Source organism: Bos javanicus, chromosome 6, assembly GCF_032452875.1.
Source record: "Bos javanicus breed banteng chromosome 6, ARS-OSU_banteng_1.0, whole genome shotgun sequence".
NCBI classification, from domain to species: domain Eukaryota; kingdom Metazoa; phylum Chordata; class Mammalia; order Artiodactyla; family Bovidae; genus Bos; species Bos javanicus.
Window position 1 is genome coordinate 68217821 of NC_083873.1, and position 14818 is coordinate 68232638.

The window sequence follows — 14818 nt, forward strand, 5'->3', positions numbered from 1 at the left end:
TCAACACCATATACCCCCTTATACTTTATATAAATGAAGTAAAGTTTTCATAAATAATTCTTATTAATAATTGTGATGTAACTGTTTTCTCTTTCATTAAATTTTTTTAGAAGGAGCTATTGTTGTTGTTCAGTCACTAAGTCATGTCCAACTCTTTGCATGGACTGCAGCACGCCAGACTCCTCTGTCCATAGAATTCTCCAGGCAAGAATACTGGAGTGGGTAGCCATTCCGTTCCCCAGTAGATCTTCCTGATCCAGGGATTGAACCCGGGTCTCTTGCATTGCAGGCAGTTTCTTGACCATCTGAGCCACCAGGAAAGCCCAGACTCCTTAAACCGTCTGGAAAGAGCATTCTCCCTCACATACCTCTTACCTCTTCCCAAACCACCTGACTTCCTCCTCAGGTAATGCTAGGATCAGTGGGACCGTGGCCAACACAGATGTGATTCCAGAGCTGGGAAGGAGTATTGTCACCTCCACAGCTCTCAGAATCTCTCAGCTAGATGCTTACAACTGCCTACTTCCTTCCCAGATGCACTCTCTAATCCAATTATCTGGTCTGCTTCTGCCAGTCATTTTTGTGAAATCAAAGTGAACCCTCCACTTGCCTCATTAAACTTTTCAGTGATTGGATAGAGCCCAGAGCTCTTCATGTGACAAAGTCCTGTTTTACTTAGTCTCTGGACCTTGTATTCTCCTCTCCCATACAATATGCCTTGTGGCTTCTTGCCTTGATAATAATATTTGCTCTTCCTCTGCTCAAAGTGTCTTAACCTCCCACCCATCACCCGGTACCAGAGTATATTTTACTTCTTTTACACCTCACTATCTTCTTAGAGCACTTAGTAAACTCTAAGGGAATTATTTATCCCCTGTGTGTTTCCTACTCTCTATCCTGCTTCCCCAGCTGTTGAGTTCATTGACAGCAGGCAACTTTTTATTTTTTAATGTAGTTTTGTTCCCTGAGCTGCCAGCCCAAGGCTTAGGAATTAAAAGAATTCAAGGATTTATAAGTGAATGAGATTTGGAATTAGGAGACAGTACAATTTAGTTCATGGACTTCTCAGATGGCACTAGTAGTAAAGAATCTACCTACTAATGCAGGAGATGAAAGAGACTAGAGTTTGATCCCTGGGTTGGGAAGATCCCCTGGAGGAGGGCTTGGCAACCCACTCCAGTGTTCTTGCCTTAAGAATCTCATGGACAGAGGAGCCGATGGGCTATAGTCCATAGGGTCGCAAAGAGTCAAACACGACTGAAGTGACTGAGCACGCACGCAAGCACGTAATTAGTTCATATCTTTGCTCTGTTTATCTTGTGGGGAGTAACTGTTTGGTAGAGTACTGTGACAATGGCAGGTTGAGTGTCTTGTGCAATGCATTGTGTTAGAAACGGGCAACGTGTTGTGACACGTCTTGGGATCAGAAGCAGTCTGACACGGTATATTCTCTATGTTAGTGGTGTGTGCAAACTCATTCGATAAACATTGGACCCCTACAGTGTGCCGGGCACTGGTCAAGGCACAGAAACCTATAGTAATAATACTATAATAATACTAATTATTATATACCTTCTCTACTCTGCACCTATGCTAGCTGGTGAGATCATCCACCTTCTAAATTCCAGTGAACGGAAGAGCATTTTAAAAATGTCTTCTCTAAGGGAATAAGCTAATAAGTGGAGAACTGGATCTGAACTAGGGTCTGCCCTATTACTCAGTCCGTTGCTCCCTTCAGTTCTGTGCAGCATCTTACAGGTGCTACATCTTACAGGGGCTACATCTTGAAGGTGCAGAAAGTGCATTATTTTGATTTGATTCTCTTAACACTCTGCAAGCCATAATCTTCATTTTCCAGGTTGGGATATGGGCTCATAGAGGCTAAGCAACCTGTGCAGAATTACACAGAACAGTGGCAGGTAGCAGAGCTGAGATACTCAGGTCTGCTTGACTCCCAAGCCTATTCTCTGTCCACTTAGCACATGGCATGATCCAGTCAGAGGGCAAAAGGCTGTAACTGGGGAAATGAAGTTCACTGTGGTAAGTGCAGGAATGAAATAGCAAGGGCAAGGAGTTGCTGGTTCAACAAGGAAGGAATGGAGAAAGCTGATCAGACTGTGGGTCCCGTATGTCCTGATCATGCCCATATTATGATAGTCACTCAGTCACTCATTCATCAAATCTTTGGGGCCTTTGATTTGCCATGGATACTAGTGATTGATGAGAAAGACAAAGTCTTTAAAAAAGAAAACTCATGGTCAAAATCGAACCAAAACAGCTCATAGACTTTTTAGGAGAAGGGGATAGAAGAATGAGAGATTTTGATTGTGTCCATTTCTTCTTATAAGTGTTACAATAGAGCTAGTCCCAGATACCGTTAACCAGGCATGGAAAGTTAACCAGCATCTTCCTCTCAGTTACGAGTCCCTTCCATCCCGACTGCTTACCCGGCCTGCAGGGTGCCCGCAGAATCTGTCCTGCCAACCTCTCTGACCACCTATCCTCTGCCACACGCACTTACCTCTGGTTCAAGGTCGCCAGATTCCTTCCTGCCATTGGGTCTCTGCCTTGGTGTTCCCACAGCCTGGCCTGCTCTTTCTCTGGTGCTCTGAATCTGAGACTTAGCTCCAGTGACTCCTCCTCAGAGAGGCTTCCCTGACTGCCCTCCTAACTCACTTTTTGTCACATAATCCAATCCTCCCCCTCCTTCTTCTGGCACTAATCATGATCCAAATGTCAGTATAGTTTAGTAGTCAAGAGCATGGACTCTGGAAGCAGGTCTCAGTTCTGACATCATACTAGCTAAGTACCCCTGGGCATATTACTTAACCTCTCTGGGTCTCAGTTTTCTCATCTAAAAATGGCAATGATGACAATAGTCCTCCTAATCTTCTACAGTACCTATGGTGTGGATTTTCTGAGTTTACCTACATAAAGCATGGACAGTGCCTGGCACTTAGCTGCTGCTGCTGCTGCTAAGTGGCTTCAGTCGTGTCCGACTCTGTGCGGCCCCATAGACGGCAGCCCATCAGGCTCCACCGTCCCTGGGATTCTCCAGGCAAGAACACTGGAGCGGGTTGCCATTTCCTTCTCCAATGCATGAAAGTGAAAAGTGAAAGTGAAGTCACCCAGTCGTGTCCGGCTCTTAGCGACCCCATGGACTGCAGCCTACCAGGCTCCTCCATCCATGGGATTTTCCAGGCGAGAGTACTGGAGTGGGGTGCAAGTGTGTTTTGTGAGCACACAGCAGTCTCTGCCCTGGGAGCATGCCAGTGTCAGCTGGCCCTTGTGTAAAGGGATACATATGTCCATAAAGTGACACGTATGTCCACCGTGCAGTGGGTCCCAGAAGGATGAAATTGAACTGATGTCTGCCATTCTGGCTTTGCAGGCGAACTCATGTGATCAAAATCTAAATCACTGCCTTGAACTCATTGAACAAGTTGCCAAAGTGCAGGGACAACTCTTTGGGATCCTCACTATAGCAGCCCAAGAAGGTGAGAACAGCCCGTGCGTCTCCCTCTGGTTCTCCCCTCTTTGCCTTCTTTTCCTTTTCCCTTCCCTTTGCTCTGTGCCTGGGTGGATGTGGTTGGCTTTCTCTCGCTCACCTGGTCTGTGGATTCTTCCAGGAGGACATTATGATGGTGTGGAAACAATCAAATCACGCCTTTTGCCTTGGCTGGAGGCCTCCTTTACAGCTGCTTCCCTGGGAAAACCTGTGGACAGCAAGGTCCCTTCTTTACAGGTAGGGATACTAAAGGATCATCCTCAGTATTCAGCACCTGATCAGGCTCTGGGAACTCAAACATACATAAGATAAGGCTTTTTACCTAGTGAGGGTCTCAGTTCTAGTTAGGGAACTGAGACCTGGGTTGGAAAGGTGAGTTTCTATTATCGTAGTATGTAGCATAATGGATTGAGTTTTCTCTTAAGACAGATCAGCATTAAAATCTCAGCCTTGCCTACTTCCTGGTGGTATGGCTTCAGTCAACTCAAGGAGCCTCTGCTTCCTCAGCTATGAAAAGGGTCTGGTGATGGTCTGTATTTGGGACATTGATGCACCCACTGTAGGCATTAAATAGTAACTTTAAAATGACAAGTTATCTCAAAAATATACAAACAACTCCTGCAGCTCAATTCCAGAAAAATAAACGACCCAATCAAAAAATGGGCCAAAGAAATAAACAGACATTTCTCCAAAGAAGACATACAGATGGCTAACAAACACATGAAAAGATGCTCAACATCCCTCATTATCAGAGAAATGCAAATCAAAACCACAATGAGGTACCATTTCACGCCAATCAGAATGGCTGTGATCCAAAAGTCTACAAGCAATAAATGCTGGAGAGGTTGTGGAGAAAAGGGAACCCTCTTACACTGTTGGTGGGAATGCAAACTAGTACAGCCACTATGGAGAGCAGTGTGGAGGTTCCTTAAAAAACTGGAAATAGAACTGCCATACGACCCAGCAATCCCACTGCTGGGCATACACACTGAGGAAACCAGAATTGAAAGAGACACATGTACCCCAATGTTTATTGCAGCACTATTTACAATAGCCAGGACATGGAAGCAACCTAGATGTCCATCAGCAGACGAATGGATAAAGAAAGCTGTGGTACATATACACAATGGAATATTACTTAGCCATTAAAAAGAATACATTTGAATCAGTTCTAATGAGGTGGATGAAACTGGAGCCTATTATACAGAGTGAAGTAAGCCAGAAAGAAAAACACCAATATGGTATACTAAAACATATATATGGAATTTAGAAAGATGGTAACAATAACCCTATATGCAAGACAGCAAAAGAGACACAGATGTATAGAACAGTCCTTTGGACTCTGTGGGAGAAGGCGAGAGTGGGATGATTTGAGAGAATAGCATTGAAACATGGATATTATCATATGTGAAACAGACCGCCAGTCCAGGTTCGTTGCATGAGACAGGGTGCTCAGGGCTGGTGCATGGGACAACCCAGAGGGATGGGATGGGGAGGGATGAGGAACACATGTACACCCATGGCTGATTCATGTCAATGTATGGCAAAACCACTACAATATTGTAAAGTAAGTAGCCTCCAATTAAAATAAATAAATTAAAAAAAAAAAAAAAGACAAGTTAGTCACCCTGACAGGGTATCATGGGGGAGGGGAGGGGAGTCATAAGAGAAAGGGATCATTAAAAGGGGGGGCAGCTCAGTATTCTGAAAAAGTAAAATTAAATGAATTACCTAATTGGAAACTTCCCAGATAAGAAAACTCAATCCTGGTAGACTGATCAAGAGAGTGTCATCATTGTGGTTGATATATTGGTGGTTTCCACGCAGCAGTGGTAGTGTTTTAATAGTTGAGGACCAGACTGAAAAGAGAACACATACTTTGCTCAAAGCAGAGGCCCCCAACCTCCAGGATCTAATGCCTGATGATCTGAGGTGGAATTGATGTAATAATAATAGAAATAAAGTGCACGATAAATGTAATGCACTTGAATCATCCTGAAACCATCCCCCACCCCAGGGTCCGTGGGAAAATTGTCTTCCATGAAACTGGTCACTGGAGCCAAAAAGGTTGGGGACCACTGGTAAGGCACGGGTATCACTATGTCTGGATAAGCAAAACATTGGTAACCTTGATTTTCAATGTTTTTTGGATTCGTATAAATTTCTTTCAAAAGATGAACAACTTAGATCAGGCTGTGTTCTAAGACCATAGCTGTGTTCTATGACCTGTTCTAAGACCAGGCTGCGTTCTAAGACCACCATAGCTGTGTTCTAAGCAAGAGGGCCTTATGAGGTAGTGGGTGAAGGATTCCTGCTTAGAGATCACTTGACAGAATCCTTGTCCACCTTCTTAGGTCCTAGGTAGATTGTCCAGCCTATTAGGTCTCAGTTTCCTCAGTTGCTAAATGGGAACAATGCTTTTGCTTACCTAATAGGGTCATTGTTAGTTAAACGTGATAAGCATGGGAAAAAACCTCCATGTAGGAAGTGCTCTGTAGATGTCAGTTTTCATTAAAGAAAGTTTTTATATGGGAAAAAAAAAGTCTCTTAGATTTTTACCCCCTGTAGATGTTATTCTACATAAAGATGTAGAATGATATTTTGATGTCTTTTTAAAAAATCTGAGGTATCACTTACCTGCAGTGAAAACCATAGGTTGATGAATTTTGACAAATGGATATATCCTTGTAACTCACATCCCTATTGAGATACAAAACATTTCCATTCCTTCAGCTCATTCCCTTGTGCCACTTCCCAGTTCCCTCCCTCCGCCCTTAGGGCAATCACCCTTTGGATTTTTATCACTCTAGGTTCATTATGCCTGCACGGAAAATTCACAAAAATGAAACAATACATTACATGCCCTTTTGGCTTGACTTCTTTTGTCCAGCGTAATGTTTTTGCTGTCCATGTGGCTTCATGTTTTCAGACTCTGTTTTTATTTTTTATTTTTTTATCATTCCAGGACACATTCGATAAGGACAGACATAAGGAGTCTGGTACTCGAGACATACAACAATTAGATGCTGATTTGAGTGCAACTCGTAATCAACTCAACCAGGTTCAAGACGAGTAAGAGGAATGCAAGTTATCTTCTTTCAAAAAGAATTGCTTATTCTTAATATTTAAGTTTAAAAGGAAAATATTGGCTCATGTAAAATGTAGATATTTGCAAATACGTAACATGATGTGTGTGTGTATGAGTTGGGAGTCAGTGTCTTTGAATTTGGGGATGGGATTTCTATGTTATGATCCCTAAGACTCTGGTTCCCTTGGCTCCATTCCTGAGGTTCCTCCTTCTTCATAGGCCCACTATCAGTCCATATTTATAAAAAAGAAAGATTGTAACATGCAATTCTACCTTTGGGAAGGAAAATAAGAAAAGATGCAGATAGGAAAAGAGTGAAAGATCAGGTAAAGAGAAAAAATAAGAGAAAGAGAGAAAAAGTAAAATGAAGCAGTCTGCATCTGTCTGTCATTTAAGGTCTATGTATTCCTGACTAAGAAGCATTCAAAATTTTGGAATACTTTTGAGATACAAAAGTGTAATTTGAAAAAGTTAAGTACTGTCAGGCAATAATGGACCTCAGATGTATGCTATGTGCAAAGCCAGGGCAGCAAGCTCAAGTAATCACTGCAATGAAAATTGCAGACTTTGGGTTTGTACTTGAGGGAGACAGACAAATGTGATGCAACTGCTTCAACTTGTCTAACAAAAATCCATCATAAGGTGTTTCTCCCACGGCAGCATTGCTCCATGGCTGACCAGCAGAGGGCAGCAAAGGATTCTTTTGTCACTAGTTAGGGCTGGACGCAGGAGCCTGGTAGAGTGCAGTCCGTGGGGTCGCTAAGAGTTGGACACGACTAAGCGACTTCACTTTCACGTTTCACTTTAATGCATTGGAGAAGGAAATGGCAACCCACTCCAGTATTCTTGCCTGGAGAATCCCATGGACAGAGGAGTGGGCGGGCTACAGTTCATGGGGTTGCAAAGAGTCTGACCGACTGAGCGACTACCATACTACAGGGTGCTTACAGTGAATACCATATGGTATTCTGCCTTGTTCTCTGCTGAGATTTCCTTCTAAGAAAACATCTCTATTGATCGATTGATTTAGTTTTGCCCAATTATAAAAGTTATACACATTTCCTTCTCAAGATGCATATAATAAAAGTACAAAGGTGAAAATCACCTATTAGTTTATGCCTATTAACATTTTTCCGAGAAGGAAATGGCCCCACTCCAGTACTCTTGCCTGGAAAGTCCCATGGATGGAGGAGCCTGGTAGACTGCATTTCATGGGGTTGCTAAGAGTCAGGTACGACTGAGCGACTTCACTTTCACTTTTCACTTTCATGCACCGGAGAAGGAAATGGCAACCCACTCCAGTGTTCTTGTCTGGAGAATCCCAGGGACGGGGGAGCCTGGTGGGCTGCCGTCTATGGGGTCACACAGAGTCAGACACAACTGAAGCGACTTAGCAGCAGTAGCAGCAGCAAAGAGGAGCCTTAACCCTGCCACTTCTTTTCTGGTTTATCATAGTTCTTTTTGTGTAAATCTTCAGTTAATTCCAAGTTCGGACTTCTGTTAGGGGCTGTGTTTGCCCTTTCAAGGGGTCTCACTGTCCTCCTCCTTCCTTAGATGGCTGTCTAGGGGTGGAGGGATGCTTTTGCATTCTCCTGGTGCTGGAGGAGAGGGGCTTTGGGTATTGTACTTCCCTCTGGCTTCTTGCTGCCTTGGTTCTGCCTGGGTGCTAGAGTCTTGTGCTGATGGATGCTGTTGTTAGGTTTCCTGGGGCATTCGATGGCTTCTGCTGCTGCCTCTGGTTATGAGGCAAATCTTTGTGACCTTTCTGGTTCTTGACTTCAGGCAGCACCCATAGGAACCAGGAATTCCTACCTCCTTCTCTTGTCACCATAGCTGTGTAGTTACCCATAAGAGGTATTATGGACCAAAAGCTATGACTGCTTGGATTTTTTTTTTAAAGCGTTTATCTGGAAATAATGTCAAATACAGAAAATTTACAAGAATAGTAGTAAAAACACCTATGTACCCTTTCATAGGCCCTTTGCCCTGTTTACTTTATCATTTGTACTTATACTCTACCTGTGTGTACACTCCCCTCCCCCATTTGAAAGTTGCACACAGTAAAGTGCTTGTTTTTTCCCCTAAATTTCCTACTTTTGTTTTGGTTTAACCCGTTTGTGGTTCATATTCTATTTCTTAAGGCATCAGAAATGATGGAGGCTGTTCACCCAGGTTTAATGGTAGCCAGCTCTCTCCTCCACTACTCTGTTTCATTGTCTCTAAATCCAGGATGCTATCTACTGTGGAATGAAGGGCGCATCTAAGGAGGTTCCCAGGTCTAACCTTGCAGAGTCCAGTTTGTGTGTGACTCAGTTCCAAAGGAGCCAATTCCAATAGAATGGGGACAGGTCTGTCCAGGTTTGATGAGCCGTAGACAAGGGAAGGAAATGGCAATCCACTCCAGTGTTCTTGCCTTGAGAATCCCAGGGACAAGGGAGCCTGGTGGGCTGCTGTCTATGGGGTCGCACAGAGTCGGACACAACTGAAGCAACTTAGCAGCAGCAGCAGCAGACAAGAGAAGACCACTATATTTTATGCTGGGACTCTGGTTAGAAACCTCACCTGTTCTCATTTCCTGTGTCCAATCTGTTGGAGGATCCAGTGGAATCTACCTCCTAAACATGTCCTGCACATGGTCCTTTCTATATTACTACTGCTGCTCTCAGTCAAACCTCTGTAAGCTCTCACCTCAGTTGCCTTCCAACTGGCTCCCCTGGGTCTGTTCTTACTCTACTACCATCCATTTTCCACACAGGAAATAGAAATATATTTTTATTATAGCAAGTAACTCCCCCACATCCAGCTTAAAGCCTCTTAGCCACCCCTTTTTGTACTTAGAAAAAAAATTCTAAATTCCTTCTTGGAGCTCTCCCAGCCCTGTGTGATCTGACCCTACCTCTCGCTCCACCCTCATCTCATGCCAGGCTCCCCTCATCCAGTCTTCCCTCTGCAGGAAAATTGTCCTTGATTAGTGGTGGAAGTCAGAGGCAGGAGGGAGGAACACATGAGATACTTGGTAGTTGAGTGTAATTGTAGAATACTTTCTTTATAGGTAGGCAAATAAATTTTTATATTTAGTAACTCTGGGAAAATTAAGTCAAATACAATGCTACAGTGCAAAATAATAAGAATAGGTATTAATGTATTACAGAAAAATGGGGATTTTATAGAGAGAAGCAACCTGGGGATTTACTGTAATTAGAGAAGATGAATTAGGAGGATGAGATGAAGAGATTGAACAAGTTTCTTTGAACTTTATATTCTAATATCAGTAATTATTATGTAGTCTTGTAGGGGTAGTAGCACTGAAATTTCTTTGTGTTTGACATTGAGGAAAGATGCTAGCACGTTTTTGCATACCAGTGTGACATATTATTTTTAATATCATCTGATTGAATGCAGATGTATTATAATTTGTTCTTGTTTATGTTGAATTTATAGCATATGGCAAAAGTTCCCAAGAGAAACTATGCTTTGATTTAAAAAGTCTGCCAGTTTTGGAAAGTCTGTCTTTAGTTACTGATTTCTCTTACAGTATGGCTGAGACTGAAAAGACTCTTGAAGAACCCAAGAACAGATCTGCCATATCCCTTTTGGCTGCAGAGGAGGAAATAAATCAGCTAAAAAAGCAGTAAGAAAAAAAAAAAAATGACAGGATTATTGCAGGCTGCTAATTAATCTTTGAATTTAGCTTTTTTGGTGCTCCATGACAATACAAAAGAATCTGTCCACAAAGAGGAGAGGCAGCAATATTTTTATTAATATTTTATATACTTTTCTTATTACAAAAGCAGTCAGTTCAGTTCAGTTCAGTCTCTCAGTCATGTCCAACTCTTTGTGACCTCATGGACTGCAGCATGCCAGGCTTCTCTGTCCATCACCAACTCCTGGAGCTTACTCAAACTCATGTCCATTGAGTCGGTGATGCTATCCAACTATCTCATCCTCTGTTGTCCCCTTTTCCTCCCGCCTTAAATCTTTCCCAGCATCAGTGTCTTTTCAAATGAGTTAGTTCTTTGCATCACATGGCCAAAGTATTGGAGCTTCAGCTTCAGCATCAGTCCTTCCAATGACTATTCAGGACTGATTTCCTTTAGGATTGACTGGTTTGATCTCTTTGCAGTCCAAGGGACTCTCAAGAGTTTTCTCCAAGACCACAGTTCAGAAGCATCAGTTCTTTGGTGGTCAGCTTTCTTTATAGTCCAACTCTCACATCCATACATGACCAGTGGAAAAACCGTAGCTTTGACTAGATGGACCTTTGTTGGCAGTGTCTCTGCTTTTTAATATGCTGTCTAGGTTGGTCATAGCTTTTCTTCCAAGGAGCAAGTGTCTTTTAATTTCATGGCTGCAGTCACCATCTGCAGTGATTTTGGAGCCCAGGAAAATAAAATCTGTCACTGTTTTCCATTGTTTCCCCATCTACTTGCCTATCTACTATAGAAAATCTTCAAAGCATAGCAGAAAGGAACCAAAAACCTCTCATAATTCCAGAGCCAGTTCACTGTCACCATTGGCTATTTCTTCCAATTAGTTCATTAAAAATAAAGACAACAAAATATAAGTATACAGTTGTGGACCCATTTTTTCATTTAATATTTTTTTCTATTACCAAGAAAAAATAAAGCAGAGCTTAGTTTTAAATAGATCCATCATATTTCCTTATTTATTTCCCTAATATTAAATATTTACTTTGATGCCAATTTTCAACATTAGAAATAATTTTTGTGGCAAATCTTAGTTTAAATTTCAGATTGTTAGTCTCTAAAGATAAATTTCTAGAAGGGGAAAATAAACAGTGATCCTTTAAAGTTATACTTTTTAAAATCTTAACTTTGATTTTTTTCCCCCAAAAGAGCAGTTGTAGTAAAATACATATATACACATTTCTACTGTCTTCATACATGTTCCAGTTGTTCTGATTTCTTAAGGAACATCCATAAATTTTAGCTTGGAGCACGTCTTTGTTTTCCACTTCTAACTCCCCTCTCATCATCGTTTCAATCTCTTATTTTTCTAGCTGATAAAGCTTCTCAAATTCTTTATGTCCTATTACTCAGCAATTCCTATAGCACCTACTCTGTTCTTCACTGTTTCTAGGGCAGCGTTTAATTCTGCTACTGCATTTTCATTCTTCTGTATCCTCTTTAATCTTGCCCCTTCCCTTTTCTTTTAACACCATTGTCATTTTCATCACACCATGTTCTCTTCTTATGACTTTTTCTCCCTGGGTATGATGGTCACTCTTTGTATGTAATGAGGATGCCCATTTTATTTCTAAAGCTTTGCTCCTTTCTGTAGTACATTATTTTTATAGGTCCACACATCTGCTTAGTGCTGTGGATGTTATTCAATTTCCAGTGAAGTTTCTCCCACACCTAGCCCCCCACATTCTGAAGCACTAGTAAGAATAGATCATGTCTTGACCAGCTTCAGGAGTAGGTTTTGGAGGTTACTTGCTTCCAGAGTTTAGTGCAGTGAAGCCATCCAATATAGAGTAGGATGACTCTGCTTTGCCTCTGCAAGGATTTCATGACTCTGCCCACAGCTTTGGCTAGAAGATTTGCACATCTATCTTTTCTTCGGGAGCCTTCCCATGCAAGCTGCAGACACGGTGTGGTTCCCTGACCCTGGCAATTCTGTTAATTTGTTCTTGTTCCTATTTCCATGAGTTTTCCAAGGCAGTAACGGCACACTAAATAGAGTAGCCTCATTAAGTACGCCAATTGCAGTTTATCACCTTTCCTCCATCTCTACCTCTCTCTTCTTTCAAACCTTTGTTTCTGTTTAGGCTTAAATCTCTTCAAGCCCAGGAAGAATCTCGCCACAGAAACTCAGATCGTAGGAGATCAGAGAAGCGGGGCTCCGAGCGTAGGAGAGTGGAGCTGCGGGGCTCAGAGCAGCGGGTCTCTGACCTGGACAGGAGGAGCGCAAACCAGCGGAACGCAGAAGCTGTGTGCGATTATGAGAAACAGCTCCGAACACTGAAGGACGAGATAGCGGTTCTGTCTGCTGAAAAATCTGTACTCCAAGGAAGGTCTGACAAACTTTCACAGATCTTTTCACTTAAGCCCCTTTTTGCCAAGTTAGTGATCAAAGCCTGGCTCAGTAAAGGAAAAAAACAAAAGTAAAATGATATCCTGAACCCAAACCCCAACAGTATGGAAAATTTTGAACTGTAGAGGGCTGGTTTCTCTAACTGCTCCCTTCCAGAGAAAATACCTCCTGGATTTACAATACTTGGGCACTAATTAATTTTGGACTGACATCGAAGCTTATGGAATGGAACTGAGATGTGCAAAGGAAAGTTTGTGGCTTGAAACCAGATTTGAGTGCCTATAATGCAAAAGGCAGTATTCCTGTTGAAACACTTGATGGCTGTGTTGAAACACTGTTCATGATAGGAGGATCCTGTTCTCTGAGTCCTAGGAGTCCTCTCTCCAGAGATAACCCACCATCACTTTACTGCCAGGCATTTCCTTTTTACATCTCACTTTGTCAGGTGTGGTGGGTAGGTAAGGGAATGTGAAATTGCCTCTACTGATGGACAATATGTTAAGAAAGGTCATTCAGTGTTAAGTATGTTTCTCTGCCTTTTCTTGTGCTCTTTAACACTTCCCTCTTCCCGGCCAGCCCCACAGTGTGCCCAGATTCAGGCTAACATCAAAGCCACGCCTACCCCAGCTCTCCATTTCCTTAAATGTCACCTTAATCTTTCATTTTGGGGAATCGCTCCATCAGTGTGGTGCAGGTGCCAGCTGGTACTAGCTCCTGGGGACCGATTCTGTGCATTTTTACTTAACTCCAGGTTCAGTGACATCACATGAATAGTTTGAAATTGCCTACGGTGAGAGTGTTGCACTGTGGAAATTGGCAAACACTATAAATGAAGCCCCCCCCCCCCACCTCCACCTTCCACCTTCAGAGAGGCTGCTTTGCACTACCTTTTGCCCCACCTTTTGCCCCATAGTTCCTTCCACAAAACTTTCCCTTAGGACTAGCTAGTCTGATCATTTATTATGTACTTGATAGCAATATATAATACCTTTCACTGACACAATGCTTTTCGATTCCCCAAGTACCTCCCCATATTCTTCCAACCCCCACCACCATCCTAAAATAGGGCACAAATTATGTAGGTGAAAATGGAGGATCTGGAGAGGAGACATGACTGCAAATGGTTTCATTGTTATAGAAGGAAAACACATTTTCTTTCTCATTGTTCAATCTGTTTATCTCATTTTATACCAGAAAGCTCAGTGATGTGTCAGTCGCCCAAGGTCAGGGTGCGAAATCTGACTTCTTTAACTCTGGCTCTTGCTAGCTATGTTACTCTAGGGCAGCCCTCCTAGCGTTTATGAGCCTCAACCTCCTCATCTGTAAAATGACCAGCAATCAATGGTGACCTTACCTGGCTGTTTGAAGGGTAAACTGATGTGCTGAGTGAGTGAAAGTGAGTTATAAATTCTAATGCATCAGGCAAATATAGAGTACTGTTTTTCCTTTGAGGAGACACAGTGCCTCTCACCGGGAGCTGCTCTCCTTGCCTCTGCCTCCGGTGGCTTCTGGTTTATGGGGAGAGAAGCAGCTGGAGTGTAGGAACAGAAGGGAGGAGGGAATCGGAGCACTTCCTTGCCTGATTCCTGCTCACCAACAGGTCCGCCAGGAGCAGGTCTCCTAGTCCTGCTCCTTGCAGCCGCAGCCACAGCCACAGCCGCAGCCACAGCCGGAGCCACAGCCGCAGCCACAGCCGCAGCCACAGTCACAGCCGAAGCAGATCCACCAGCCCCTCCTCTGCCAAGGCCAGGACCCCGTCCCCGAATCGCGCCAAACTGTCCAGCGTGGCGCGCAAAGCCGCCCTGCTGTCCCGGTTCAGCGATGCCTATTCCCAGGGCCGCCTGGATGCACAGTGCCTGCTGCGGCGCTGCATCGACAAAGCCGAGACGGTGCAGCGGATCATCTACATCGCGACTGTGGTAAGTGAGCCTCGCGATAGGTCGCTGCGCTTCCGTGGTTCCTGGGCAAAGCGGGCGGGAAAACCTGGATAACCTCAACAGGACACTCAAGAAGACTCGTAGAGCCTGAGATCACCGAAGGAGGGTGGGCTTCCGTTTCTTCCCTCCCTTCTTTCCTCTTTGCTCTCTTCTTCTGTTTTTTCTTTTTCTCTCCTTCCTTCTTACTTTCCTTCCATCCACTTATTACAAATATTTGCAATGAATTAT

General features: G+C 43.2%; 1 protein-coding gene across 6 annotated transcripts in view; it reads left to right on the forward strand.

Moving 5' to 3' along the window:
* The window catches only part of SPATA18 (spermatogenesis associated 18), a 43982-nt gene that overhangs the window by 14658 nt on the left and 14506 nt on the right, over positions 1 to 14818 (forward strand). For 3 of the 6 annotated variants that reach the window (XR_009736999.1, XM_061420143.1, XM_061420146.1), the window contains 6 exons: positions 3392 to 3497; positions 3630 to 3745; positions 6474 to 6580; positions 10132 to 10227; positions 12388 to 12633; positions 14254 to 14572. Coding sequence is in view for 5 of the 6 variants with exons in the window: in XM_061420143.1 (XP_061276127.1) it covers positions 3392 to 3497; positions 3630 to 3745; positions 6474 to 6580; positions 10132 to 10227; positions 12388 to 12633; positions 14254 to 14572 (990 nt within the window). In the remaining variant the exon portion in view is untranslated. Of the gene's footprint in view, positions 1 to 3391; positions 3498 to 3629; positions 3746 to 6473; positions 6592 to 10131; positions 10228 to 12387; positions 12634 to 14253; positions 14573 to 14818 lie in introns of those variants that run through there. The other 3 variants (XM_061420147.1, XM_061420148.1, XM_061420149.1) reach the window with 2 other exon arrangements.